This window comes from Spinacia oleracea, chromosome 1 (genome assembly GCF_020520425.1).
Source record: "Spinacia oleracea cultivar Varoflay chromosome 1, BTI_SOV_V1, whole genome shotgun sequence".
In the NCBI taxonomy this organism is placed as follows: Eukaryota; Viridiplantae; Streptophyta; class Magnoliopsida; order Caryophyllales; family Amaranthaceae; genus Spinacia; species Spinacia oleracea.
The window spans coordinates 133,071,060-133,096,934 of NC_079487.1; the positions used below are offsets into that span (position 1 = coordinate 133,071,060).

The 25,875-nt window shown below is 36.6% G+C and overlaps 4 protein-coding genes and 1 long non-coding RNA gene across 8 annotated transcripts; 1 reads left to right on the top strand and 4 right to left on the bottom strand.

Moving 5' to 3' along the window:
* Positions 1-298: 298 nt before the first annotated feature.
* LOC130461518 (uncharacterized) lies at positions 299-1,628 on the bottom strand. Its single transcript, XR_008921757.1, has 2 exons — positions 980-1,628; positions 299-885 (listed from the first exon to the last, which is right to left on the bottom strand). It is a non-coding gene; the product is annotated as an uncharacterized lncRNA (long non-coding RNA).
* A 4,646-nt stretch (positions 1,629-6,274) lies between these two features.
* LOC110785541 (polygalacturonase At1g48100) lies at positions 6,275-25,285 on the top strand. Of its 4 annotated transcripts, XR_008921754.1 has the most exons (16): positions 6,275-6,938; positions 7,130-7,258; positions 7,504-7,671; positions 7,819-7,860; positions 8,020-8,227; positions 9,509-9,590; positions 9,866-9,974; positions 10,078-10,122; positions 11,418-11,680; positions 11,774-11,938; positions 15,058-15,197; positions 16,549-16,637; positions 18,522-18,578; positions 18,652-18,767; positions 19,651-19,693; positions 24,906-25,285. XR_008921754.1 is itself a non-coding variant. In XM_021989993.2 (8 exons), exons 1-8 carry the CDS (start codon positions 6,639-6,641, stop codon positions 10,492-10,494), a joined length of 1,455 nt encoding a protein of 484 aa, XP_021845685.1. In that variant the 5' UTR covers positions 6,394-6,638; the 3' UTR covers positions 10,495-10,712. The 4 variants fall into 4 exon arrangements, 1 of the variants encoding a protein (XP_021845685.1); XR_008921756.1 differs by lacking the exons at positions 19,651-19,693; positions 24,906-25,285 and having other exon boundaries at positions 6,278-6,938; positions 11,451-11,680; positions 18,652-18,889; XR_008921755.1 differs by lacking the exons at positions 18,522-18,578; positions 18,652-18,767; positions 19,651-19,693 and having other exon boundaries at positions 24,906-25,280.
* On the bottom strand, positions 11,962-14,150 carry LOC110785542 (high affinity nitrate transporter 2.5-like). Its single transcript, XM_021989994.2, has 2 exons — positions 12,739-14,150; positions 11,962-12,617 (listed from the first exon to the last, which is right to left on the bottom strand). Exons 1-2 carry the CDS (start codon positions 13,875-13,877, stop codon positions 12,254-12,256), a joined length of 1,503 nt encoding a protein of 500 aa, XP_021845686.1. The 5' UTR covers positions 13,878-14,150; the 3' UTR covers positions 11,962-12,253.
* Positions 16,291-18,512, bottom strand: LOC110785543 (high affinity nitrate transporter 2.5-like). Its single transcript, XM_021989995.2, has 2 exons — positions 17,054-18,512; positions 16,291-16,969 (listed from the first exon to the last, which is right to left on the bottom strand). Exons 1-2 carry the CDS (start codon positions 18,190-18,192, stop codon positions 16,606-16,608), a joined length of 1,503 nt encoding a protein of 500 aa, XP_021845687.1. The 5' UTR covers positions 18,193-18,512; the 3' UTR covers positions 16,291-16,605.
* Positions 21,773-24,053, bottom strand: LOC110785545 (high affinity nitrate transporter 2.5). The gene is made up of 2 exons (XM_021989996.2): positions 22,909-24,053; positions 21,773-22,157 (listed from the first exon to the last, which is right to left on the bottom strand). The coding sequence occupies exons 1-2, from the start codon at positions 24,051-24,053 to the stop codon at positions 21,794-21,796; spliced, it is 1,509 nt and encodes a 502-aa protein (XP_021845688.1). The 3' UTR covers positions 21,773-21,793.
* Positions 25,286-25,875: the final 590 nt, after the last annotated feature.

Here is a 25,875-nt window from a genome sequence, read left to right on the forward strand (position 1 = left end):
GCATTTAATTCTACACAGAGGGAGCTGGGAGTTATCGCTACACCTGATTATATAGCTTTGAATTACTTATAGTGTGCCTGCAATGGAAGTACTGATGTGGCTTTTATCTTCTTCAGAAGTTCTGGCCAACCCAAAATAAGCAATTTTTGCTGTAAATCATGCTTTTATGTCTCTGTGGATAGTTCTTGTAGTTGCATTTTAGTGAAGATATGCCAAACCTTCAGCAGTTCCAATACCAGTTCAGTGTTTTACATAATAAGGGTTCTGGTGATGTACATTCAAGAATTTAAACATGAGATAAAAGAGAAAGACAAGTCTAAGTTCATGTAAGTTGAAAAGATCATAGTGATGACAAAAGACGAAGTGATCAGGACTCTTGTTGGGAAAACACTCATAGACAAGCAGATGTTCAGGTCCTGAGTAGCTGCAACCCAACAATATGACCAAATTATTTTGTTGCAGGCTGCTGATTATGTTATCTTCATTATACAAGTCTGCTACTTCATGTTTATTGTTGAGGAAGAATCTCGTAACAGCAATTCCCCTTCCATCAGCAAGGACTCTTTGAAGAGACACCTTTAGTCATTTAGATTAAATATTTAGATAAACATAGAGCTGCGTTAAGAATTTTGATCAAAATGAGGCAGCTTCTTTCAGACATTTGAGAAGAGTTTCTTTGTTGCCTTATGTTTTCCTTGAGAGATTGTTTAAAGAACTATGGTTGGGCTAGAATAACCATGTAGGTTTGTACACTGTTCCAAATCCTCCTTGCCCGAGCTTATTTGCTTCTGCAAAAGACTCAGTGGCCTTCTCAAGGTGTTGAGTACTTGAACTCCAAGCTAATATCATGAAGGATCTGTACTAAATCTTCTGCATTGTTTGATCCTGTTTGGCAAGGAGAAAAACAATGAGGACAGTGGAGACTTGCAAAACTCTGTTTTTATCTTAAAATGCCATATTTGTCAATTCATTATTGTACCTCTTTGTTTCTTCTTTATTCTCTTAAGCTTCCTGAAATGAATTCCAGCAGCTATCCCAATTGCAAGAAGAATAATGGAGCTCCAGTATTGTCTAGTGTCTACACTCTACAATCACTATGACAGTACCTGAAGAACACAAATGCAATCGGATTATTAAGCTGATTCACTGCACAACTGTAAGTTTCATTTGTTTATGATCTTCAAGATTTGCTGTCTCTGACTCTCGGTGCTATTACTATATGAAAGCAATTTGCACCAAGAAAACAACTTCAGAGCAAAATTACTACTGCCTCCATCCCTTAATATCTTCCTGTTTGCTTTTATTTTTATTTTATTTATTGGAGGTGAAGAACAGTGGTCAAATGAAAAAACTGGAATATATAGTGTTGGAGTTGTGAGAGAAAAAGCGTTGATGTGATGAATATATGTTTTTTCGCTTCAAAGGGAAACCGGAAGATTGTTTTGGGACAGCCAATAAAGACAAACAAAAATATTATGTAGGGGCGTAGAGGGTAACAGAGTATTGTGTTACCTTTTGAAACTCCCCTCTCGGAGTCTCAGGTTCATGGATTAAAAAAATTGATGTTTGAATACCTTATGAGTTATTAAGCACCTCGTACTCAAAGCTCGCCCCTCAGACAAGTGTTATAGTTCTCCTTACCATTGCTTGCGCATTTGTGCAAGGCCATAATTGGTGTAAGGAGTTGAGCCTGAGACTGATTCTCCAAATCTGATTCCTCCAGTTGATTTGACTGTCTGTATTCTTCAAAATCTGTTTCCCAGAGTCTTCTAAAACGTAAGGACTTGCATCATTTGATAACTAGAAGATTTGTAACAATGAAAAAGAAACTCAGGATGCCTCTTCTACTGAAGATTTTATTTTGTTTGTAATTTTAGGTTGTATCTATATCTATATTCACCCAGTAGAACTTGACAGCAACACACCTTGTTTCACATGAAGCTTCCTGGAGTTTTCTGCTAATAAGCAAGTAGTAAATACGAAGTAGTTATCCAACCTTGTGCAGTGCATGTCTTCACGAGTAGTGAAGATTCTTGGCACATGTAGCTTATTTTTTTACTGATTATTGTGCAACACACAAGAACTCTAATTTGGATAGTGCAGGTATGATAAACTGCTAAATGGTTTAACGATTTCCACAAACTGTTCTTTCAAGATGGAGCTATGTAATTATGTATCCTCTTGGTTGTTGCTACTATAATCCAAAATTTCTTACATCCACTAAAAATGCTCATTAATATTGGGGGTATTTTAATTTTTTATTTCATCCTCCACTAATATCTTCTTTGTGTCTCTCTGTATAATGTGTATTTGGTTGGTGTGTGAACTTTGAAGGGGGTTTCAACTAATAATTCTGTACTGAGCTTTTGTTGATCCAGTTACGGACTTACGGGTATGATGTATATATCATAAAGAAAGATTTAAGGTTCTAAATTCAGCATTTCTAGAAGTTTTCTTTAAATTCATAAATTGATCCTATTTGACATAAAGTTTTCATTTATAAACATTCAAGTAAATTTCTGCCTGCAGTAACGTGGCTAGAATCGTCTTGTCTTTCGAAATCAAGCTAGTAAGCCCAATATCAGTAGTCTTAGGTTTCAGGGCATGGTCTAGCATAATGCTGCACATTTTATCTCTCTGTGTATGATCCTCAGCTTTGCTTCTTCATGTAGATTGCTAGCCCCACTACCCAGATTTCTGGGCTAGAATCGTCTTGTCTTGCGAAATCAAGCTAATAAGCCCAATATCAGCAGTCTTAGGTTTCAGGGCACGGTCTAGCATAATACTGCTCAGTTTATCTTTCTGTGTATGATCCTCAGCTTTGCTTCTTCATGTAGATTGCTAGCCCTACTACCCCGATTTCTGCACTCATGGATGAAATCGTTGCATCTTTGAGAGTTTTATACGAGCAGTTCAGCAAGGAATTTGTTGACAACGTAAAAGCGTCCCTAGTTTTTATCCTTCTGCTAGCCATGATCACAGCAATGTTGTTTTAATCTCTGTATATAGGGGGTTGAGTGATTTATAACATATTTACCCTGCAGGCTCTTAAATTGTTTGAATATTATTTCTTCGCCTCTTAACATACCTCTTTCTTTCTACATAAATAGCAGCTGCAAGAAGAATTCCAAGAGATAGAACTAACAGGATTGCAGCAAGGACTCATGCTCTTGTTGAAAATGTACAGAATTGTCATAACAGTTCAAAATTAAACCATTTCTTAAACCTCCAGGTATTTTCTTGTCCTTGAAACTCAATACTTGTATACTACACCAAAATAAATTCCCATCCCTTAGCTGATGCCATTATTTGAAGTTCATATCTCTTGGAAAATATTATGTATCTGCAACAGTATGTTATACACAGCCGGGTGTATCTATATGGGCTATACCTAGGTACACTCATACACAAATTTTAGATGTCTCATTCACCTTTTAGAACATAGTTGTTATTAAGTCTGCGTCTTCAAGCTAAATTTTTAAATGTGAGTGTACGGATTTATGTTAAGAAGTTGCGATATTAGGCACACTACTAAAAACTAACTAGAGCAAAGTTTGGACTACTGTCATATTGTTAAGTTTCTCATCATCCACCTTCCAGTATATATTTCCATTCAGTAGGATAAATAATTCTTTAGCAGTAGACCAATTGTAGCATAATTTGCATCAGCAGCACCGTCCCATTTTAAAAATGGGCCCATGGCGTGCAAGGCATAAAGTGAGGCCTAATTTCAGGCATCATAATTCATAAACCCTTTCACTTTATTTTCACTATCCTTTAAACCCTTTTTACAACTCTATTGAAGTTGTATTTTAACATGCAAGCCACCTTCTGTTGAAATATTCTCTCATAAAGGTCCTCAAATGAAGGGTACCCCACCAACAAAGTAAAACTTGAGGGTATTGCTTACCAATTTTCACAGAGCTTAGGGTCCTATCTTGCTTGAATTTCTAGGAAGCTCATGTTGATACTTTTGCCTCTTTAACTTCATGCCCTTTGAGGACTTGTTTGTCAGAGTTTGTTCATTCTATCACGATGGGTAGCATAGCAATATAGCATAACTAGAAACCTCTCTCTTTGAAATTTGATTGTCGCATTGTCCCAAATCCTTATAGTTAAGGACATGACCAAATTTACGTACTAAATATATCCTTATACTCCGTAGTTAAGGACATGACCAAATTTACGTACTAAATATTATTTTATTAATAGTTGAACCTTTTTACCTCTCTCTTTTCTTCATGTGGCCTCTTGCTTGAAGTTCTATGAAGTTTATGTGACCCTTTTGCTTCTTTAGGGTGAGATTATTGCAAGTCTTGATGAGAGTCTTGAGGGAGTCCCATACTTTAATCTCAAGGAAATTTTTGCAAAGCCTGAAGTGGGGTTTTTGATACGAAAACCCGACTCAAGACTTGCAAGTGGAGGGAAGTTATTTGAACTTATTATTATCGCATATGTGAATTGAACTTTTGAAAACATATAGTATTAATTTATCAGCCTTAAACTTAACTTATTTAAACTAATATGAATTTAGCTTTTCTTGAAACAAATGAAAATAAGGTGAGAAGAACAAAGTCTTAGTATTTTGAATAATGCCTACTCATAACTACCCCCGTTCATCCGAGTTGGTCAAACTCTCTGCTGCTTTCATCCGTTCCTTTGAGTTGGTTATGCTTTCTGTTTTCGTTTGTTCCTCTGCTACTTTATCCTTTCGTTTGAGTTTTGTTCATGTGATTTTTTGTTACGTTCCTCTCTCAGCCATCTGATAGTTTTACCCCTACTTACCCCACATATAACACTCTACTTCCTATTTTTCCTTACGCAATCTCACTTGCAACATTCTCATTCATAATTACAACAATCTCTCTACATCAAATAAAAATAAAGAACAGCTATTCTCTCTCTTATTTTTCCTTGCACATGATCCAGTTGTTACCCCCTCCCTCCTCTTGCCATAATATGCACGCAAATAGTATCTTTAAGTCTGTAACCAAGTCAAAGGAACGGAGGGAGTATTATTTATTTATCAGCCTTTGAAACTCCTTTCTTAGTTACACCATGACCGGTTCTCTAAAGCCTCGGACAATTAATCACATCCCCATTTTTTGAATAATCAGTCAATGTAATTTTCAGAAAGGGGGACATTTTCTTTACTGTTTCCCTTCTAAAACCAGAGAAATAATGTATATCCAGCCCTAATATTGGACCATTTTACCCATTATTATATTAACATTCATAAAACTTTGTTCTATGTTACTCGGACTAGGGTACCATGTCGGACACGGGTAGTACGTGTCCAAGTGTCTGACTTGGCTATTTTGTGATTTTTTTTTCATGATTTTGGTCCAAAATGGCAGTATCCATACCCATGTTCGAGTGTCGATGATTTGACACGGGTATTTGAGATAAAATGAATAGTCCAAGTAATGTAGACTATCTGACTATGTCAGTGAATGTGAGAATTGGCTAAAAAATATGTAAAAATATTCTACAAATGAAAGCACTTTTTATGGTCAGCTAGCTTTGTTCATTTATTCTTTTCAACCTATTAATTTCAATAATAAAAGGTTGGATTAGGGCTGAGTTTTTCAATCTGTATAAAGAAGGTTAGGTTTTTGCTGCGGAATTTTTAATCGACACGAACATGAATCAATACATTTTATTTGATAGCTCTACTTTTTTCAAAGGCCAATTCGTCATTTCTAGTGGAGAAATTAAATGGTTATGTTGCATGGTGAAGTATTTGTTTTTCCTCGTTGTACTTGAGCTTTATCCTAAGAGACATTATGATTACTGATTAGTCGAAATTTATGTAAAATAGTTGAAGTGATTGCCCAATCATACACCAAGTCTTGTCTTAGTTAGGCTTAAAGAGCTGTGTTACTTCATAAATTAGGTTTGCATGCCATTATTGTTAATAATTAACCAATTAGTACAACTAAAGATGCATGCACCTTTTATCTTAGTTTACATGTTTTATCCTGGCTCAAAAAGTAGCAAATTTAAGCACCCAAATTCCACTAACTGTATTATCTAATAATTTTGCCCATCAACATTCATTTGTAGTATTATGTTTGACACAATACCAGCAAAGGTAACTACCAACTCATAAATTAAGACATAATTATGCTGCTTAATAACATATTATAGAGGCATATTATACTACTATGGCAATTTTGTGGTGTGTGTGGTTGGAGCGGAATGGTCGTATTTTTTAATGGTGTTGTTGCCCCACGTGATCTATTGTGGGATAAAGTAACTTTATTAGCTTCTTTGTGGGCTAACGCAGTGGGGGCTTTCCCACATTACTGCATTGGAGCTATACAAAGGAATTGGGCTAACTTTTAGTTCTGATTTTCGGTCTCTTTTAAGGACCCCTTGCCCTCTTGGTGTACTTATAATTTCGGTTGAGCAGTTTTAATAATACTTTTCTTCTTATAAAAAAATATTGTAGAAGACATAATCTTCTTTAAGTTTCTGGAATTAAGATATTAAACTAACTTAGGATAGCATTTATAAACTGTCCTCAACAACCAGTTGCTCCCCAGCCTCATGTTATAAGTCTTATAACCAGTGAAATACCAACCAAACTTACTCCAAAGTCCAAAACAAAAATATTCTGAAGAGAAGAAGAGAAAATGAAGGGTAACCAGTGCTTGTCAATTCTCTACTTGTTTCTTTTCTTAGCAAGTTTTTATGTCACATTTTTAGTCAGCTCAGTTGAGGCTAGGAAGAGCAGTGCTCTAAGTCATAAGAAACATCATAAACAAAAACACGGCAAAGGAAAATCTGGACGTTATTGTCCACCCCCAGCTACACCAACACCAACACCAACACCAACTACACCTCCTTCAGGTTCGACTTACCCAGTAATGTCAAATAACTTTAATGTCCTTTCCTTCGGGGCCAAAGGCAATGGAGCTACTGATGATTCCAAGGTATATTAACCTTTATTTGCTTCTTATAGAGAACGATTATGTTATCCAAGATGTTTTTATACGCTGTGTCATATAATGTAGTGGGTATACAGGCTAAATTTGGTTTGGTTTACTGATAATTGTTGATATCCTTTGATAATTTTATTTCTCTTGGTACATTTGTAGCTAAAATATTGTTGGTTGAATAATAGGCATTGCTAGAAGCATGGGAAGCTGCATGCAAAGTCCAAGGGGCAACAGTAGAAATTCCTTCAGGATACAAGTTCTTTATTAAACCAATAACCCTCCAAGGGCCTTGTATGCCACACCTTGTTCTTCAGGTTTGTCTCTTCCATAACTTTTTCCAGATAAAACTTATAGAAGAAGACTGAGGAACTTGTAATAAAACTTCTCTAATGGCCATAACCCTTTAAAAATAATTTCTTCATGATGGTATTACGTTGAGAATTCGTGACAAAGTAACGCTTTTCTTAGTATTTCTGTTATTAACTTCTTATTTGTAGCCTATGCGGCTTAACATTAATACTTCATGTTGCTGAACTTGTCACAAATTTGATGATCACAGATAGATGGGACGGTATTAGCTCCCCCAAAAGTAAGTTCCTGGCCAGAGTCTGGTCTTTTTCAATGGATTAATTTCAAATGGGTGCAAAACTTCACCATCCAAGGCAGTGGAACTGTTGATGGCCAGGGCTCGGAATGGTGGGTTTCCTCTCAGTCCACTACAAATAAGGTTAGTTGCGTGTTGCATATATAATAATTTCACATATTACTACGTTCTATATGTGTTTTTCTTCTATAACTCCGTGGTAATGTGGTATGTATTTCGCTCTAAAAGTCTAAACTAACAATTATTTTAATTCTCTTTTTGATTTTGCAGAAGAGTTATCAGCCTGCAAAAATTCCAAATATGAAACCAAGTGTAAGACTTTTTTCCGCTTATGCTCTCTTTTCAGCTTCTGCTATAGTGCTATCTACTTCATTTGCTTTTTTTTTTTTCTTGTTACTAAGTTTCATGTCACAAAATTTCTGTTTTCTACATACCATTGATATTTGCTTCTAAATAATGTTATGCATGCAGGCATTAAGATTCTACGGCAGCAATAGCATAACAGTTCGTGATATTACAATAACAAACAGTCCATTGTGCCATCTGAAATTCGATAATTCTATCGGTGTTCAGGTCCATAATGTTACCATTTCATCTCCAGAAGATAGTCCTAATACTGATGGCATTCATCTCCAGAACAGTAGAGATGTTGAAATACATCACTCCAATATTGGCTGTGGTAAGTCCAATCCCATATTTGTCTAAGGATTTTGCAGCTTTAATAAGGTTACAATTTCCATCTTTGGTCGAAATTCCACCAATTGATTTGCTTTGTTAAACCCATTTACTATTAATGATATCTTTCACTAAAAATTCTAAAAAAGACTACATGGCATGTTATGGACGTAAAAAGTCACTTAGGGACTAATGTAAATTATGATTTCAATGTAAATCCTTAAACATAACCCTCCAGTCAAATGTGACCTTTATATTGGATAGGTATAAATATTTTCCCTTTATGTCTACTCAGAAATATGTTAATACACCCTATGTCCCGCAAAAGAACTCTCATTATTTCTAAATGTTTGTCCCACAAAAACCTTCTCATTTTCCTTTGAGTTAGGTCCGCTTAATAAAATATCCTTTATATATTCTACTTTTTCTTTTTGTTATTCTATACTCCTTTAAGGCATTATGGTCCCCAAATTCTAAACTCGATTGTAAACTCATTACATCATTTTTATTCACTTACATTCAACAGAACCTACCACCAATCCATACTATTTTAAAACTATGTGTCCAACTGTCCATAGGAAATAAGAAGTTTATGTTGGATGGAGGGAGTAGCTGAAAAACCTTACAACTTACCAGTGAAAAAAAAAAACTAGAGCCTAAATGTAAGCCCTTTCCGATTTACCTAAATTTCATTTAACTTTTCTCCCCTAAATAAAGCCTCAATTTTAAATAGAATGTGTCAGATCTTTTTCTAGTTGCTCATAAAAAAGGCCATATTTACTAGAATATTATTGTTTTACTAGTTGTTAATACCCTAATTTATCTATTCAATCTTTATGGATAAATGAACTTGACAGTGATTCAACTTCCTTTTTGTTGTGGACCTAAATTGACCATCCTTATTTGTATGGAGTGATTTACCTTTTGTCATTTATAAGCTTCCACTGAATCCTCAACTTTCTTGAAAAACGGTTAGCGGTTTGTTTAAAAACGGTCACCTTTAACTAACTTTTAAAAAGTGGGCGCTGAAAAAGAAACCACCAACAACTCCAGCTACTTTACGTTTACCCCCACTAACTTCTAAAAATATTCTGTTATAAGTGTGTGGATTCCTCAGACTGGAACCTTAAAACTAAACTACAATTTGCAAGTTTAACTACAATATTTCTGATCGGAATCTAAACTATACTATAATAATGGTTTATGTCATATGTAGACCAGCTTTCATTGTTTGCCTTTGGTTATTAACTTTTAGTATTGGTGGTTAATTCTTTTATACGAGCAGGAGATGACTGTGTATCCATTCAAACTGGTTGCTCTAACATTCATCTACACCACATAACCTGCGGTCCTGGTCATGGTATAAGGTAACGTCCTATATATATCTTCGTCTGAAAGTAGTTGTCACATTTTAACAATCTGTCATATTGAAATGCCGTAATTGCTTTGTTGTCCTGGCCTTTTGATTAAACGTACATATGACAAGATTTCACTAACAAGGCCTTTATATTAATTGTGTCATTCTCATGCACTCACCATCATCATGACTAGAAAGATCATTACCACTAAATCTGTAAATCATTCTCTGGAAAAAATAAGTTTTGGAGAACTTTTTGTTGATTAAACACCATTTTTGTTGTAGTTTGGGAGGATTAGGAAAAGATAGAAGTGTCGCTTGTGTCTCAGATATCGTCGTTGAGAACATCATCATGCAAAACACGTTGTTTGGAGCGAGGATCAAGACATGGCCGGTAAGAAATCAAAACATCGATTTATTACAACTACCACCAAATAAACATGCTATAATATGATCAATCAGTTATATGACTTGAATCTTTGTAAATCTATTTCCAGGGTGGTATTGGATCAGTGAAGAACGTATCATTTTCCAACATACAAGTGAGTGATGTTAAGGTCCCTCTTATAATTGATCAATTCTACTGCGAAAGTCATGTTCATTGCAAAAATCAGACAGGGGCAATAGCAATCTCCAATATCCAGTATAGTAAAATAGTAGGGACTTACTCTGCTCAACCTATTCATCTTGCTTGTAGCAATGATATTCCTTGTTCTGATGTTGATCTAATTGACATTCAACTGACACCATCACCAAGAAATCGAGGTCTTCAACAAGCTTTGTGTTTGAACTCTTATGGAACAACAAAAGCTCCTTTAGTTCCTCGAAGCATAGATTATTGCTTAAGGGAGAGTCATAGATTGGTCCGTAGGGTGCAAAGCTCACATGAGAGGATATGCCAGCTAGGGTACTGAAGTGTAGTTTTTCCTTCATTTTTCATATTTTTACTTTTTTTCCACCTGTAAATTTTTCGTAGTTTGCTGCTTTGCTCATCCATTTTTTTTTTACCATTTTTGAGTAATGCTCATCTTAAGAACTAGTAAAAAAAATTGAGTTGTAAATGGTGAATAAACTTTTGCCTGGGTGTACTTTTTCTTTTATCTCAGTAGTGAAAGGGATACAGGTTTTGTTAGTTTTGTTTTCAAACGCTATTAACTTGGAAGTAGTAGGATTCCGTATGGCAGCTAGTAGGCATCCAAGTCTTGATTTTCTGTACCCCTTCCCGGCTTCCATACGATTCTCTTTTTCTCAGAGCTTGTTGTTGTATACTTTATGTTGTGTGGCTGATTCAGGCATACAAAGAGTAAATATATGAAGCTCAAATCTTCATAAAGCACCCGTTCCCTTAAGACCTCTTGTTGTATTCACTTGCCTTAATTGCTCTGCAGAATCCTGTTTAGTTCTCCTGTAGTCCTGTATCTGTAGAGGTGTCTGTTGCAGAGTGTAAAATTTGCTGCTTTTTCATAGGTAAATAGCGCTTGCTATGTACGTGCTTAAAATCAACATATCATTGTTCAGTGCAAACATAGATACAACTTTGATTTAATGGTATGTTTTTTCAGATGGTGTTCAAGTTTTCATGTAAACATAGATCACAGTCTCACATCCAAACTTATCTAAAAAGCTTCACCAGAATTTTCAGAACTCTGAGTTTAGAGCTTATGAGAAGTAAAAAAAAAAAGAAAAACAAGTAATACAGACAGAAAGCCAGTACAGAATTTTCAGAACTCTGAGTTTAGAGCTTATATCTTTTTGTCCGTTTGATTGTCTGTTTCTTAGGCTATGACTTGGCAAGTTGTGTCTCAATCATATTTACTTTTTGTTTATGTACAAGCAGCTCAATGACTTTTTCACAATGTCGCAATCACAGTCCTATGTTATGATGCCAAGGTTTCCGTACAACGTTGATTCCTTGTCAGAAAATCCGGAATTATACAGATCATTCTGCGAGCAAGTTCCTTTCAGGTTATGCGAGTAAGTTATTTATCAGTCTATGACTTGGAGGATCACGTGTGTTCTTTGCATGGCTCTTTGTCAATAAAAAGCTCAATGAATATTCACAATCTCGCCGCCCAACAACATATGCAGAGTATTCTTCAAGTAAGTTGCAATTCTATAATCCTTTTTTAATTTCCTGCTGATTGAGGTGGTTTAATTGGAGATCACTTGTTAATGCAAGTAATGATGGTATAGGTGGTGGATACTGGAAACGGAAGCCTGACTTAGTATCTTTCCAAGATGGTGGATGAGGTACCTAGTACCTTCAGTTGTTTGTTTCCAACAAATCATCCCATGAACATTTCTTATGAAGATGCAACAAAGAATTCCATGAATGTTTCTTTCGAAGATCTATCAAAAGTAAGTGCAAATCTGACGATGAATTTAAGACGCTTTGATAGGAGTATATAATTTTTTTTGTCCGAAAAACCCACAAGAGCATTACAAATTACAAATTAGACTAAGTACACAGGCCCTCAGTCCGTGCCACTAGGCCAAGACCTCATTGGTAGTATAATTGTATATAAACAAGTATGTGAACAGCTGCATAGAGGCAGAAGGATACTGCCAGGGGTTTGGGAAGATACTGTGAGAAAAAAATTCCCCCCTTTTGACAGAAAATTCTGAACAGGGAAATATAAGAAAAGACAGTAGTAATTTGGAGACTGATGGCGATCAGACACGAGTTTCAGTCATTTCTGCTTCTGGTACCGACTTTCCTTTGTTGCATCTCTCGTTCCTGCTGCCTTCTGCAAATTTCATGCTTACATGATGGAGTCCTTGCTCTTGCTCCTTTGAATCCCATTCCCTTAAGTAGTAGTCTTCTTCTGTAAAATCCGCTTTAGGACCCCAAAACATACCTCCCCATTGTGGGAAGTATATGGAAGTTATGCCAAAGCTGCATGCTATGATCATAATACCCATGTATTGTATTCCCTTCTCTGTCGTGTACTGAGATCCTCTGAAGAAAAGCACTTGGGTTATGACTGCACCCACATTACCTCCGGCTCCAGTCATACCAGAAACCACTCCCAAAGATCTGAAGAAAAAAAATGCATGACATATATCAGAAGTTAATAACATATTGCTAGCATATATAAAGATTTATTTGGTTTTTGAATGGGTTAGTTTAAGCGAAAGAAACATGTTCTAAGTATTACCTTCTGGAGACGAAGGGGACAACTCCAAATGTGAGACCTTCGGCTGCTTGCACAAACACAGAGAAGATGATCATTACTGCAATTGATGCGCCTAAGGTGTCTATCAGCCCTAGACAAATACACAGTACACCACTAAGGGCTTGCACAATCCACCAGCTCCATATTCTTCCTCTCATTCCAAACTTTTTGGCCATGAAATCTGATAAGCCACCACCTATAGGCCTGGAGAAAAGATTGACCATCCCAAAACTGGCAGCAACCATTCCTGAAATATATAGGTTTAGATTAAACCTGTCATAGAAGTAGTACGCGATGATGTTATTTACTGCTAGCTCCACCCCAAAACAGAACCCATAACCCAGAGCAGTGATCCAGCTCCTATAATTGGTGACTCCATGATACAAAACCTTGGACGCGCTGTCCTTGTACATATCACCTGACTTCTGCAGCTGGTGGAAATTTCCATCAGGCAGATCTTGGCCGAAAAGCATTACTGCAAATGCTGAGGACATTTGGAATAGTGCAGGAATAAAGAATGCAATCCTCCAAGCTGCAAATGGTGTAGCTCCTATCTTAAGGATGACACTGTACACAAGGGGCATTACGAGCTGAGCTACACCGCCTCCTAGATTTCCCCACCCTGCTGCTTGGCCATTGGCTTGGCCAACAACTCTTGGGGCGAACATGGAGCTCATCCAGTACTGAGTTGAGACAAAGGTGGCCAAAGCAAAGCCAGTGAAAAACCTCATAAGAAAGAAGCCTGTTGCCGAGTCTGCAACAGCAGATAGGTAGACTGCAGGTGCAGTGAGGAGTGTGAGGGTGGCAGAGGCTAGTCGAGGACCAACTATGTCACATGCAGCACCCATTGCAACACGGGCAAAGATCGCCCCTGAAACTGATGCAATCCCTGCATTACCAATGTCATTGGCTGTCAGGTTAAGGTTATCACGAATGATAGGAAGCAGAGGTGGTGCTGCGAATGTGGATAAAAAACAGGCGAAAAATTGTATCCAGCATAGATGAAATGCTCGCATATGAGGCTTTGCCACTGAAAACAGAGGAAAGTCTATGGACTTATTCTCTGCATCAACTGGAAGAGCAAACTTTTTTGATTGAAACTCTCCATCTCTTGGTGCCATTACTCTTTTTTTTAAGGTGTTTGTATTACATTACGGTTCACGGACTACGCTTATATACTGCGAAATGCTATCAAGGTGAAATTCAAAAGTAACTTCTCTGAGGATTTTAGAGGCCATTTATTTTATGGCGTCTCTTTGACTTTGTTTGGTATGTGACTTGGTGAATCCACGAATGTGTATGCTGTTTGCATAATTGCATTGCTCATATTAGTCATATGTTTATGATTTGTTAAGGATTTGGAGTTCATGGTTAGAAGTTCCTAGTATTTTTGTTGTTGTTAATTGGTGGTTATGTTGCTGCTTGTATGATACTAAAGAGCAAGTTTATATGATTTTATATGAATATTTTCTTGCTGGCTGTTAGCTACTTTGATTGCGAAAGCCTGTTTCTGTGATTGTGGAGATGGGGCCGGGGATTGAATTTGTGTAACTTTAAGTATATTCATAGAATCCAGCTACTTCCCTTTTTGACTTTGTCAATTACAAATTTACAAGTAATATTTTATTTAGATGACTGTCTTGTGCCTCTTCATGAAATTGAATATACTTAAAAGTTAGTCAATGTCAATGGAACTTCACCCGTATCCATCAGTCATCCACTTAACCCATCACCTGCATCCATCTATCCTTTATAAGCGGATGAAACCGGTGGGTTGGAGGACGAATGTATCAAAAGGTAATTTATGATTTTTATGTCAACCCTTTTTTTTTCTTGGTAAACAAATTTTTTGTATTCCTCAAACAAATAGCATGTACAACGTAAGCATAAGGTGCCAAGACGAACCTTATAGGAAGGACCCCTAAAACATCTTATCTTTAGCTACAAACTAGGCCTAACAAAGGCCAAAAGCAACAAGAACTACTCAAAAGAACAGAAAATTATAAAGCACATAACCATTGTCTATCTTGTGCTCTTACATTTTCTCCCATTATGCTAAGTATTCTATTTTTTTACAATGAATTTTGATGTCCTTACAGTTTTACATCCTTGTATTAGACAGAGCATGATCTATTTCGTACAAAAAGAGAAATTAGATAAAGTTTATTAGTATTACTACAGTTGAATATATTTTTCCCTCTGATTCTTTTATGTTATACTCGTACATTGGTTGCATTTGATTTCTACTAACTTAATGGTTCATATATTATGAGAATAACATACGTGTTTTTCTTGACACAGAGAGAGACACCCGTATTTCGGCACGAATGTCAGTGTAATGCTCTTAGGTAAGCAGCTATTTATATTGTATATTTTCCAGATACAACACTAATGAAGACGGATCATAAACCCCAAGTGAGCTTTTGCAAGGCAACCAAAAGGTATCTACTTAATTTGACCCTCTAAATTCATTTTGATACTACGACTTTTATTAGGTCAACAGTACAATGTCAGTCACAAATCCAATTGCTCTTCTTTTTTCCTAAAAAATTGCTCATGTTTAATTTTTTTTTAAATTAAACTGATTAATGAGATAAATTGATTGTGTCAATGAGCAATACCGGAAATAATTTACAATAAGATGATTGAATTCATAATAATTTGTTTAGTATGTGTAGTGTTTTACTAAAATTAATCAACGGAATATGAAACCAATTTATAAATGTCATGTACATAATTAGTACTACCTCCATTTCAAAAAGTTCTTTACAGTTACTATTTGCACGGCCTCCAATGCAGTATTTAACTACTAATATATTCAATTTCGTATGTGGAAATATTATAAAAAGTTGATATTTTGAAAATACATACCGAGACCAATCTAACAATATCTTACCTGTAACATTTTGATGTATATAATAGTAAGAATTTACGGTCAAAATTTTTATATTTTGGACACATATTCCAAAGCGTAAAGAAATTTCAGAAACGGAGAAAGTATGAATCTAATGAATAATATACTTCGTTTTATAGTGTAATCACACATCACGATCAAAATAAACCTAGTGGTCGGTCACTCTTAGCTAGCTTTGCCCAAGCATTGGGCCGTGCTTGTCTGGTGCTAACACGGTCTCACTTTTCGGCTCAACCCATGTGTGCTTATTCGGTTTGATCTATACTTATGTGTGCAACAAATAGGATTAGTTTAGATCGATCTTGCTAATAGATAGCAGTTTCAACCTGAGTTAAACATATCGATTACTTAACTAATTAATCGTCAATATGTGACCAAAAAGAGTAAATGTTTAGGTTATTACATTTATTCTATTTTAAATTAAATTGTATGTGAACTTTCTCTGTTCACTTCTTCACATAGTATTAAAAAAACGAAGGAAGTGTAGTTTAGAGCAATGCACCATGATTGAAGGCATACTTTCAACAATCTCCCACTTATGCCTTAATACAAGTGTGCATTTCAATTGCTTTATCAGTTAGTGTGTTCAGTTGAATATAAAGTAAGATTAGACTCATCCTTATCAAGTTCAAATGTATTTCTCAAATTCATGAGTTCAATCGTCAAGACAAATGATTATTTCATAATCCATTTGAGCAAGACAACGGTCCTAAAATAGGAGGACAATCATGATCTTGTACATGCAATTCTATCTACTTAATCTACTAGATTCATACAGCACCCTGAAGCGCCCTTATTCTCTCCTTTTCCGGTGTGGTGTTTAAAATGTCAAAGCATTACTATAATCCAATAGTTTAATGACATTTTCTTATGAACAGAAATATACGACTGAAGACACTCAAGACAGTACTAATTTTGGAGTCTAAGATGGCGGTTCAGACGTGAGTTTCGGTCATCTCTGCTTCTGGTACGGACTTTCCTTTGTTGCTTCTTTCGTTCCTGCTGCCTGCTGCAAATTTCATGCTTACATGATGAAGTCCTTGCTCTTGTTCTTTCGAATCCCATTCCCTTAAATAGTAGTCTTCTTCTGTAAAATCTTCTTTAGGACCCCAAAACATACCTCCCCATTGTGGAAAGTATATGGAAGTTATGCCAAAGCTGCATGCTATGATCATAAAACCCATGTATGTTATTCCCTTTTCTGTCGAGTATTGCGATCCTCTGAAGAAAAGGACTTGAGTAATGACTGCACCTACATTACCTCCTGCTCCAGTCATACCAGAAACCACTCCCAAAGATCTGAAGAAAAAGATGCATCACATCAGAACTCAGAGTTAATAACATAATGCTAGAAAGAAATACTGAGTATGCTCAAAGTATTACCTTCTTGAGACGAATGGGACAACCCCAAATGTGAGCCCCTCGGCTGCTTGCACAAACAAAGAGAAGATGATCATCACTGCAATTGCTGCGCCTAAGGTGTCAATCAGTCCCAGACCGATACACAGTACACCACTTAGGGCTTGCACAATCCACCAGCCCCATAATCTTCCTCTCATTCCAAACTTTTTTGCCATAAGATCTGACAGACCACCACCTATAGGCCTGGAGAAAATATTGACCATACCAAAACTGGCAGCAATCATTCCTGAAATATATAGGTTTAGATTAAACCTGTCATAGAAGTAGTAGGCAATGATATTATTTACTGTCAGCTCTACTCCTAAACAGAACCCATAACCCAGAGTAGTGATCCAGCTCCTGTAATTGGTCATTCCATGGTACAAAACCTTTGACGCGGTATCCTTGTACATATCACCTGACTTCTGCAGCTGGTGAAAATTCCCATCAGGCAAGTCTTGCCCGAAGAGCATTACTGCAAATGCTGAGGTCATCTGGAAAAAAGCAGGGATGAAGAATGCAAGCCTCCAAGCTGCAAATGGTGTAGCTCCTATCTTAAGGATTACGCTATATACAAGGGGCATTACTAGCTGAGCTACACCGCCTCCTAAGTTCCCCCACCCGGCTGCCTGCCCGTTGGCCATACCCACAACTCTTGGAGAAAACATGGAGCTCATCCAGTACTGAGTTGAGACAAAGGTGGCCAAACCAAAGCCAGTGAAAAACCTTATAAGGAAAAACCCTGTTGCTGAGTCTGCAACAGCAGATAGGTACACTGCAGGTGCAGTGAGGAGGGTGAGGGTGGCAGAGGCTAGTCGAGGACCAACTATGTCACATGCCGTACCCATGGCAACACGGGCAAAGATTGCCCCTGAAACTGATGCAATCCCTGCATTACCAATGTCATTGGCGGTCAAGTTAAGGTTATCACGAATGATTGGAAGCAGAGGTGGAGCTGCGAATGTGGACAGAAAGCATGAAAAGAACTGTATCCAGCATAAATGAAATGCTCGCATATGAGGCTTTGCTACTGAAAAGAGTGGGAAATTTATAGACTTATTCTCTGCATCAACAGGAAGAGCAAACTTTTTTGTTTGAAACTCTCCATTTCTTGATGCCATTATTACTCCTTTTAAGTTATTTGTGTTACTTATTTGTGCTGCATTACGTCTCGTTGAAGTGTGCTTATATAGTGCTAAATCCTATGAAGGTGATATCAAGATTATCTTCTTTGAGGATTCGAGAGGCCGTTTATTTTTGGTGTCTCTTTGACTTTGTTTGGTCTGTTACCTGGTGAATCTTGTATGCTGATTGCATTGCTCTTAATTATGTTATGATTTGTTAAGGATGTTGAGTTGATGGTCAGAAGTTCCTAGGTTTTTATTGCTGTTAATTGGTTGGTAAGTTGCTGTTTGTAAGATACATCGTACTGAAGAGTATTTTGTTGCAGGCTGATGCGCTAGTTTGATTGAGATTGTTTCTGCTATTGTGTAGGAGATGGGGCCAGGTGGTTGACATTCTGAAACTTTTTAAATATTCATAGTGTCCAACTACTTATGTTTTGACTTTGTTAATTGCAGAATATTGTGTTTAGATGACTGTGTTCTGCCCCTGCAACACACAGAGTATATTTTCGGGTGAGTAGTTGTAGACATGGTTATTGGACGGGTTGGGTACGGCCAGATTATATTTCCGGGTGAGTAGTTGTAGACCTACTTATTTTTTGACTTTGTTAGCTATGTAGGGGAAAATATGAGGACCATTGCACTCCCGTAAAGATGGTTGTGGGCCGGGCCAACCCCTTATGGTGGGGGGGGGGGGGGGGGTCGTAGCATGCTTAGGCCATAATAATAATGCCTCACCTCAGCACAAGGGCATTACAAGTGAATTATAAAGTTGAGTACTTTTCCCCTTAAAAAATCAGTTCTATGTCTAATAAGTTCAGATAAGGTGTAATTAGGTCCTATAAGTTATTCTCTTAAGTTTACTCTTTTGTAATCATGTATGATCAATCTGGTTTAATTAGGTCCTATAAATTTAAATAAGTTTAGATTTTATAAGATGAAGACTAAAAAGAATGGCAAAATACGCCTTAAATATAGAGGAAGGGAGACTAAAATGTACGGAGTATGATCCATCATAATAAGTCCTCAAACTACTCCCTCTGTCCCTTAATACTCGCACCGGTTTGACCGGTGCGGAGTTTAAGACACTTGAATTGACTTATTAATTTAATTGGTGATAGTTGATAGTGAGTTATTTTTTTAATATAGTTAGTGGGAAATGTGTAAGATGGTAGTGGGTGTGAATTTTTAAATGATTGTTTGTATGGAGTGGGTTAGTAGTGATGTTTGAGAAATAATATAATATTGGTAAAAAAAAATTCATTTATAGAAGCGATGCAAGTATTAAGGGACAACTCGAAAAAAAAGCGGTGCAAGTATTAAGGGACGGAGGGAGTATATCATTAGGCCAAAACATCGTTGATAAACGCCCACGCAACGATGAAACATCATGAATGTACGTACTTCCTATTTCTTAATAGAGTCATAGTCCCTCATTTGAAATTTTAATTGTAGATTCTCCACATACTCACCTGAGCTCTTGCAAGGCAACCAAAAGGTATCAACTTAATTCGACCTCTGAATTTCATTTAATTTAGATACCACGATTTATCAGACCAACAGTACACGTTAGTTGTTACAATTTGATTGGTTTGCAATAAATACTTTAATCAAAGTAATTAATGACGTACTGTAATTTGATTGGTGAATGATGGAAAATGATTTATAATGCTATTATCGCATTCATAAGAAGTATATTTAATCCAATTACTCCTGTGTATTTGGTTGGTCTAAAATTTTAATCAGAAGTTAATTAATTAAGGACATAATAATTTGATTGGGTCAATGAAGAAAATAAGAAATAATTTGTAGTTCTATGATTGAATTCATAATAGTTAGACTATGATAATCATTTAAAATGATTTTTTAATAGGTTTCTCATTCTCCTCTAGTACGGACGTACTCTCATAAATGTTACGGAGTAGTCTTTTACGCTTATTATCATAGGATGTTTTTGAAGAGTCGAAAAGACATTTTTTGTATGAGAGTCGAAGATATAATTGTAGTCTGTCTTCAAATTATACAAGACTTTTGAATAAAACAATTTATGCACTTTTAATTTATAAGATTATTAAGACTCAATCGTTGTCTACCTCTTCGATTTTCAAGTTTAAGATCACAAGGTCGGGTAAATTCCGATCAAACAAGTTCAAAAAATTAAGGTCATCCAAGTTATGTTTACAACTAAAATTTAATAAAGTATGATGCGTTGAGATAAGTGAAAATCAGGTGAATGAATAAAACACACTATTATGATTTATGACCTTATTCTCCCCCTCTTAGATTAGGCCTTCTCCATGTAAAAGTAATAAAACAATTTTTATTAGGCTAATTTAAGATTTATAAAATTGGAAGTAGAATCATTACCATTATATAAACATAAATAAAAATGATAAACTTTTTCATGTTCGGTAAATTAATAAGAAATTTCATTTGAGAACACAATTTAAATGTTATGGTGTACTACATCCGTTTTAAAATGACCTTTACAATTTTTTGTTTCATTCGTTTCATAATGTTTTTTACACTTTGCTTTATTTTATTTTTAGACATGAAAATTTACTACCTTGCCCTTATTACCCCACGATATTTATAATTTTTCACTCATTTTTTCTTACTTTATTAATTTTGTTCTTACACTCACCCACCTTCTTACACATTTATATTATTTTATTCATATTTTTAATATATCCAACCAACTTTCCTACTTTTATCTTAATGTTTGTGCAAAATAGTAACCTTAAAAATCTTTATGATACGGAGATAGTAATAGTTATCTCCAGTGTTGTACCCTTATACATCCAAAAGTTGTACTTTTCCCCTTAAAATTGTAATTCAACCTCTGTGAGGGGTCTAGTGACGGGTATAAACCGAATTTATTTGCGTCCAAATAGATACACACTATAAAGACCATATTGCCACACTGCTTCATATGGAGTCTGCATGGATTGTGTGAATGTGTGATCATGTTTGGTTCGTCGGGTATTTTGGTTGGACTGAAAGTTCGTTTAGGGTGACATTCTTCAGACGTTTCCCCTCAACTTTATTACAAACAGAACCATAGAAGGGGCTTTTCATGTACGATTCTCGTGTAGTCGTGTATTATTGATTGCATTTTTAATTCTACTTGTTGTCCACTATTGGATTTTGGCTTTTGCTTGGTGAATTATCTAATGAAATATTTGTGGTGAATTGTTGTTGTATTATTCGGTTGATTGTCTTGGATTAATCCTCGTGGGTACTGTTACTCGCGTCTTACACACCCTACACTTAAAAATCCCGTCTCTCATTTGTGTCGTCATTTTTACTGTATTAAGTACTTGCGTTGTTTTATGAACTCATCTATATCTATCAAAGGTTATGTTCCGTTTGTCCAACCTTAGAACACAAGAGAACAAAAAATTGATACTTTACATTAAAAAAAAAGACTAAATGAATGGCATATATGCAGAACGAAACCATTTAGGAAAAGGAAAATGCTGGGAGTTGCTGCAGGAAACAATTGTGCTCCGTAGCTCGATCATTTTACATGATTCAAAGTGTAAACTATGACATGATCTGATATTCTGATGTGTTCTCTTCTGTTATTTAATTGCAATTAGGCATGAACTGGTGTGTTCTCTTCTGTTGGTACTGACTTTGTCTTTCTACTTCTTTCATTTCTGCTACCTTCAGCGAATTTCATGCTCGCCTCGTGGAGTCCTTGCTCTTGTTCCTTTGAATCCCATTCCCTTAAGTAGTACTCTTCTTCTGTAAAGTTTTCTTTAGGGCCGCAGAAGAGACCTCCCCATTGTGGGAAATATATGGAAGTTATGCCAAGGCTGCATGCTATGATCATAATTCCCATGTATGTTATTCCCTTCTCTGTTGTGTATTCTGAGCCTCTGAAGAAAATTACTTGGGTTATGAGCGCGCCCACGTTTCCACCAGCTCCTGTCATGCCAGAAACAACTCCCATTGATCTGAAAATGAAATGAAAAATCACTTGAGTTATAACTTATAAGTGGGTAACTTGTAACTGGTAAGTAGAGATGGCCAATGAGTGGGATCGGGTGGGTAATGGGTGAATTTGGTGAGTCGTGGGTCGAGGATAGTAGACAAACGATATGAACAATATAGGTTAGGATGGGTCGGGTTATGGGTTGTGTCGAGGAAAATGGACACAATACATGTTGGGTCATGGGTTGATCGAGTTGGGTTGAATTGGTGGGTTTAGATGACGGGTATGGGGGGGGGGGGTTGATGTTGGTTGAGCGGGTTGGGTGGGTTTGAAGCTTTGTTTTTGGGGATAATGTGGGTTGTGCGGATCTAGTGGGCTTGAACGGGTCAGATGGATTTTGATGATTATTTAAGCGTACAAAAATTTACAACATTCACATGAACTAAATATTATTTTTATATTATTGATCTACTCACCTAAATATAGTTAATGTATAATTTAAATTATGATGGTAGGTTGGGTGGGTCAAAGGGTCTGATGGCTTGTATTTTGTGGATTCAGTTGGGTTTGGTGGGTCAGGTGTGCCGTAGCGGGTTATATCTGGTGGAAATGGGTTGTGTTGGAAAAAAAGATATTCAGGTTGGGCGGGTTGTATCATGGTTCTGAGTGAGACCGACCCATGTGATCTGCTGTGTCAGACTCGGCCTACTTGCCATCTCTACTTGTAAGGAGTAGTCAGAAATTTAAAATTATAAAGCTAAGTGAAAGTTTACCTTCTGGAGATAAAAGGAACAACCCCAAATGTAAGTCCTTCAGACGCTTGAACAAACACAGAGAAGATAATCATCACTGCAATCGACGCACTTAATGTATCAATCAATCCCAGAGCAATGCACAATACACCACTTAAAGTCTGCACAATCCACCAACTCCACAATCTTCCCCTCATCCCGAACTTTGTAGCCATGAAATCTGATAACCCACCACCTATAGGCCTAGAGAATAGATTCACCATCCCAAAACTAGCCGCAATAATTCCTGAAATATTAAGGTTCAGATTAAACCTGTCATAGAAGTAGTACGCAATGATGTTGTTTACTGCTAACTCCACCCCGAAACAGAACCCATAACCCAAAGCAGTGATCCAGCTCCTGTAATTGGTCATTCCATGGTACAAAACCTTTGACGCGCTATCCTTGTACATGTCACCAGACTTCTGCAACTGGTGGAAATTCCCGTCTGGCAAATCTTGCCCGAAAAGCATCACTGCAAATGCTGATGTCATTTGGAGTATAGCAGGTATAAAGAAAGCAATCCTCCATGCCGAGAACGGTGTTGCCCTTGTTTTAAGTATAATGCTGTAAACAAGAGGCATAACAAACTGGGCAACACCGCCGCCTAGGTTCCCCCACCCGGCCGCCTGCCCGTTAGCCATACCCACAACTCGTGGAGAAAACATGGAGCTCATCCAGTACTGAGTTGACACAAAAGTAGCCAAAGCAAACCCGGTGAAAAACCGCATAAGAAAAAACCCTGTTGCTGAGTCTGCAACAGCAGATAAGTACACTGCAGGTGCAGTGAGGAGGGTGAGGGTTGCAGAGGCTAGTCGAGGACCGACTAAGTCACAGGCGGCACCCATTGCAACACGTGCGAATACTGCACCGGAAACTGATGCAACCCCTGCATTACCAATATCATTTGCTGTCAGGTTAAGGTTGTCACGAATGATGGGAAGCAGAGGTGGTGCTGCAAATGTGGATAAAAAACAGGCGAAAAATTGTATCCAACATAGATGAAATGCTCGCATATGAGGCTTTGCTACTGAAAATAGTGGAAAGTTTATGGATTTATTCTCTGAATCCACTGGTAGAGCGAACTTTTTTTGTTTACACTCACTCTCTATGTCTAGTGATTCCATCACTCAACTTTTTCTTTGTTTCTGCTAATGTTTGGCGACTTCTTTGTAGCTAAATATACAGTGCCACTATACTTAGCTAATTAGAGTAGATGCAAAATTATTTTTATGTTATGGAGTGTTCTTCTACTGAGGTTTTATAGTGCGAAACTGCCTACCGAAAAATAATGTTAAGGACATGGATGTAGCTGTTCTTGTGACTCTTATCTAGTTCGAAGGGGAAAGAATCCTCAAAAAAAATTCGCCGAGTCTCATTATTCCCGATCGTGAATCCGAGATTTATTGAGATTTTTTTAATATATAGTATATTCTGGTATGATGTTTCTTGTAGGGTGGTTAGATTAATTAATTATCTGTCTGTATTTTTGTGGAAGGCTAATTATATCATACAGCTTAAGTTTAGGGGTTCGACTTCTATCATTTAAATATGTTCATAGAATATTCCAATTGTGAGGTTAAAGTAAAGTAATTAGCGGTTTTAAATAGAGTAATTTTGTTAGATTTGGTTCATGTTAATATCAATGTCTAATTGTCTGTGGAATGTTCTTCAATGCCACAAGTTTCCATTTCTAGTTATGTAAATGGAGTTGTGAAAGACCCTTGATTGGGGAACAAGCGTAAATATTTATTTTCCTTTGATTCCAAATTACACATTTGATTAGAGCGTGCCTCATTCTCTAACGGGCCATGTTTAGAACGGGCCAAGAGAAAGTCGTGTTGGGCTAGTACCTCTCTTCCATAAATGAGGCATGTGAACAACTCGTCCTATGTGTTGCGTTGGGCTGGATCACGCTGCTCTAGCGGGCTACACAAGTTTTTATGTTAATTACTCACAAAATATCTGTCGACGTGCAGGTCAGCCCGTTGTGCTCGTACCAAATTTCTAACATGACATCAATACATGCACAACCTATGGCCATCGACATGCTCATGCCATGTTGGGTTTACAGCAAGCTTGTTTCATGTAGTACCAACTTCGTTTCCAAGCCCGTATGCTGACCAGACCCCTGCACTTCTACATTTGATTATTAATATCTTACAAAATAAATTATGAGTTATCCTTGAGGTTTGAAATAACACAAGTAATGTGTTTGTTGTTCGTCCTTCTTCCTAACAAATGTTCATTGTATTTGGTGTTCATCGTGGTGACTCGTGAGATATATATCCGTCCATATTAACCAGAAATTACTTAATTTTATCATTAAAGAATTACTGTAACATTGTAGTAAGTGATTTATGAAATTTCACGATCAATAGTACATTTTTTTTTTTTGAGTTGAAACGACTCCCCATTTCTTGTAGATAAATGTACGTCTACAAACAATTAGATCATTAAGAAGACTTGAAAGTTAGACGTGTTTAGAGGTTGCTATATTAGTATATTCTTAAATAAATTACTTGGTTGGAATATTTCCATCATTCATGGCATGTGCTGAAATTGAGAACCCGAATGTTCTGCAATCAAGCTAACCTGGAGGAATCAATTTCATAAGATTCAAGTAATCATGGAGAAGCTAGGTCAATAAACCATGTTACTTATCACTAAATCACTAATCCCTTATCAGTTGACTTTTTAACAGGTGTGTTTAGGTTGTTGTTTCGGATAATACACTTCACTCTATATGTTACGGAGTATATCGAAGTTTCCTTATCCATTTTCAGGTTGAATTTAATCAATAATTCTTATCAAAACTTCAAAAGTGACGTATTGAAAGAATTTAAAGTACGATTCTAACAATATGAACTAATTTTAAATTTTTAATCCAAATTTAAGCATTATGGAGAATGATTTCAAATATCAATCATTAGGTTCTCTAAATGGGTG

What these genes read in the sequence shown, in the direction of transcription:
- LOC110785541 (XM_021989993.2), top strand. Translation starts at nt 6,639, where the DNA reads ATGAAGGGTAACCAGTGCTTGTCAATTCTCTACTTGTTTCTTTTCTTA. An exon ending in CTCAGTCCACTACAAATAAG is followed by an intron (nt 7,672 to 7,818) that starts GTTAGTTGCGTG and finishes TTGATTTTGCAG; the next exon opens with AAGAGTTATCAGCCTGCAAA. An exon ending in TCACTCCAATATTGGCTGTG is followed by an intron (nt 8,228 to 9,508) that starts GTAAGTCCAATC and finishes TTATACGAGCAG; the next exon opens with GAGATGACTGTGTATCCATT.
- LOC110785542 (XM_021989994.2), bottom strand. Translation starts at nt 13,877, where the DNA reads ATGGCACCAAGAGATGGAGAGTTTCAATCAAAAAAGTTTGCTCTTCCA. An exon ending in GTCCCCTTCGTCTCCAGAAG is followed by an intron (nt 12,618 to 12,738) that starts GTAATACTTAGA and finishes TTTTTTCTTCAG; the next exon opens with ATCTTTGGGAGTGGTTTCTG.
- LOC110785543 (XM_021989995.2), bottom strand. Translation starts at nt 18,192, where the DNA reads ATGGCATCAAGAAATGGAGAGTTTCAAACAAAAAAGTTTGCTCTTCCT. An exon ending in GTCCCATTCGTCTCAAGAAG is followed by an intron (nt 16,970 to 17,053) that starts GTAATACTTTGA and finishes CTTTTTCTTCAG; the next exon opens with ATCTTTGGGAGTGGTTTCTG.
- LOC110785545 (XM_021989996.2), bottom strand. Translation starts at nt 24,053, where the DNA reads ATGGAATCACTAGACATAGAGAGTGAGTGTAAACAAAAAAAGTTCGCT. An exon ending in GTTCCTTTTATCTCCAGAAG is followed by an intron (nt 22,158 to 22,908) that starts GTAAACTTTCAC and finishes TTTCATTTTCAG; the next exon opens with ATCAATGGGAGTTGTTTCTG.